This window comes from Hyperoodon ampullatus (assembly GCF_949752795.1).
Source record: "Hyperoodon ampullatus genome assembly, chromosome: 8".
Taxonomy (NCBI): domain Eukaryota; kingdom Metazoa; phylum Chordata; class Mammalia; order Artiodactyla; family Ziphiidae; genus Hyperoodon; species Hyperoodon ampullatus.
This window is the reverse complement of record NC_136921.1, coordinates 29397539-29400592: the sequence shown is the minus strand read 5'-3', so window position 1 is coordinate 29400592 and position 3054 is coordinate 29397539. Positions and strand designations below refer to the sequence as shown.

At 64.9% G+C, this 3054-nt stretch overlaps 1 protein-coding gene across 1 annotated transcript; it reads right to left on the bottom strand.

Annotated features, from left to right (window-relative positions):
• Window positions 1-296: 296 nt before the first annotated feature.
• On the bottom strand, window positions 297-2054 carry FZD5 (frizzled class receptor 5; the record flags this gene model as incomplete). The annotated part of the gene is made up of 1 exon (XM_079709643.1): window positions 297-2054. The coding sequence occupies one exon, from the start codon at window positions 2052-2054 to the stop codon at window positions 297-299; it is 1758 nt and encodes a 585-aa protein (XP_079565769.1).
• Window positions 2055-3054: the final 1000 nt, after the last annotated feature.

Below are 3054 nucleotides of genomic sequence, written 5' to 3'. Positions count from 1 at the left end.
TTTTGTTGCCAAAATGCAACAAAGTTAAAAATTAAGAAAACTACATATAAATTAAAAACAGGGTTCCTCTTGAAAAGGCAGTAAGATAGAACAGACGTGAGCTGAGCCCCTTTGAGAAGTCCTGGGACAGGTACTCCCCTTGAAACGGTCCCTTTCCCCTCTCTCCAACTTGCCCCGGGAGGGGGCATCAGCACCAAGAAGGTAAACGGAAGTGACCTTGGCAAAGCTACCAAACAAAACAACCTCCCTCCCTCAACTCCCGGCCCCGGTCCCGGTCCCTCGGCCTCGGCCTCCTCCTACACGTGCGACAGGGACACCTGCTTGTGGTAGGCGGCGGCGGGGCCCGGCGGCGCGGTCCTGCCCGTGAGCGCTGCGCTCGCCTCGGCGTAGTCCCCGGCGGCCGTGGCGCCGCCGCTCTTGTGGCCCCGCCGCGGGCGGCAGCAGCAGCGGCTGGTGAAGCGCCGCCACGACTCCACAGTCTTGCCAGACCAAATCCAAACGCCCGACGTGATGCCCACCACAAGGCACATGAAGTACTTGAGCATGAGCACCCAGTACTCGGGCTTGGCGCGCGGCTGGCCAGAGTCCGGGCCGGGGCACGCGCAGGTGAGCGCAGCCTCCCAGCTCTCGCGATAGTGCTGTTCGTACAGGTAGCAGGCCACCACGATGCTGGCTGGCACAGTGTAGAGCAGCGTGAAGATGCCGATGCGGATCATGAGCTTCTCCAGCTTGTCCGTCTTGGTGCCACCCTGCTTGATGACGCTGCGGATGCGGAAGAGCGACACGAAACCCGCCAGGAGGAAGAGCGTGCCCACCAGCAGGTAGAGCACCAGCGGGCCCAGCACGAAGCCGCGCAGCGAGTTCAGGTTCTGGTTCCCCACGTAGCAGATGCCGGCCACCGGGTCCCCGTCCACGGAGCTCAGTGCCAGCGCAGTGATGGACTTGACACTGGGGATGAGCCACGCGGCCAGGTGGAAGTACTGCGCATAGCCCGCAATGGCCTCGTTGCCCCACTTCATGCCAGCCGCCAAGAACCAGGTGAGCGACAGGATGACCCACCAGATGGAGCTGGCCATGCCAAAGAAGTAGACCAGCAGGAAGACGACAGTGCACAGCGCAGGGCCCGTTGTCTCGTAGTGTATGTGGCTGTGCTCGCGGCTGCAGGCGACGCTGGCATGGCCCACGACCAGGCGCACCAGGAAGCCCAGAGACACGCACAGGTAGCAGGCTGACAGGAAGATGATGGGGCGCTCAGGGTAGCGGAAGCGTTCCATGTCTATTAAGAAGGTAGCCACCGTGGTGGAGGTGGAGATGAAGCACAGTACAGACCACAGGCCGATCCAGAAGGTGGCGAACGTGCGCTCGTCGGGGCTGAAGGACGGCTGGTAGCAGGGCACCGCGCAATTGGGTACCTGGCCCGTCCTCACCTTGTTGTAAAGCGGGTGCGACTCCTTGAGAATGGGCACGAAGGGCTCGCGGCACTTGCACACCGACGGGCCCCCGGCGGCGCAGTCGCTCCCCGAGGCCGGCGACCCCGGCAGGCCTGAGAGGGTGGGCTTGGCCGGGAAGGGCCTGGGGGGCGCCGTGGTGGCCTCGCTGCGGTTGTAATCCATGCACAGGACCTCGGCGTCGCGGCCCAGCACCGGGAGGCGGTCACAGCTCATGCGTTCCGGCCAGGCAAAGCCATACTGGCGCATGAGCGGCGAGCAGCCGGCCTTGGCGCGCTCGCACACCGAGCGGCAGGGCGGCAGCGGCTTGTGGTAGTCGGGCAGGCAGATGGGCGTGTACATGGAGCACAGGAAGAAACGCAGGTCCGGCGAGCAGTGGATCTCCACCAGCGGCCAGAACTGGTGCACCTCCAGACCCGCCTCGTCCTGCGTGTCGTGGTTGAACTGGTTGGGCATGTGCGTCAGGTTGTAGCCGATGCCGCGGCACATGGGCACTGTGATTTCCTGGCACACTGGGGCCTTGGAGGCGGCCGCCGCCCGGCCCGCCAGCTGCGCTAGGAGCAGCAGCAGCAGCGAAGGCGGCGCGGACGGGTCAGGCCGAGCCATAGCCCCCTCCCTCCCCTCGTCTCCCGCAGCCAGCGCGGGGCCAGCTCAGGCAGGGGAAACCGGGATCCGGGCTTCCCTCTCCGCCGACTTGTGTGGCGCCGGGACTGGCAACCTGTTGGTTTCTTTTTCTTTTAAAGAAATCCGCCCAAAGATAAACTGTTTCGGGAGGGCGCTGCCTCCGTAGGGAGCGCTCAGCTCTTCGCTGGAGAGGGCTGGGGAGGGACGGTTAGGGCTCCGATTCCAAGGAAAGTACTCTTTTAAAAAAAGGTGGGGGAGAAGAAAAATTGCAACCACTCCCAATTAGAGAGGCGTCAACGGCGCAATCCCCGCAATTGGTCTCCAAAACTCTAGGTTAACCTCTCTCCCTCCCCTCCCCTCCCACCTCCTGGAACCAAACTACAGACTCCCCGCCCCTCACCCCGCCTCCCTTCTCGCAGGGCCTGCCAGCCTGCACCCCAAGGTCAGAGCGCTCAGCCCCCGGGAAAAGGGCAGAGGACCGGGAAAAGAACGGGGAGAGGGGGAAGGCACGGGCTCTCACCTCTGAGGATCCCGAGAGAAGCAGATAGTCCGTAGCCAGCCTGGGCCCTCCGTCTCTGGGACACTTCGCTCAGAAACGCGACTCAGAGACAGGCTGGCATCGGGAAAGTTTGGCGATAGGCTGGGTACCCGAGGAGGCAGCACATGGCAGCAGGTGGGGGCGTCTCAGAGAGGGGGTCGCCCCCTGAACGAGGTCGCCGCAGACCGGTCATTCGCCCTCACCTCCTCCGGGGCCCCCCGCATGATCCGGGCGGGGCAGGACGGGGGGCAGGCCGTGCGTTCCACCAGGGTCCGGGAGCCGGACGAAGGACGAGCGCGCCTGGCAGCACCTGGGCAAGAGGAAGGCGGTGTGCGGCGACCGGGGGATCCCGCCGCCTCACAGCACGGCGAGCAGCCAGCGCTGGCCCCGCCGGGACTGCATGGTGCGCGCCCGCCGCCGCGTCCCGCCCGCCGCTCTCCTCCT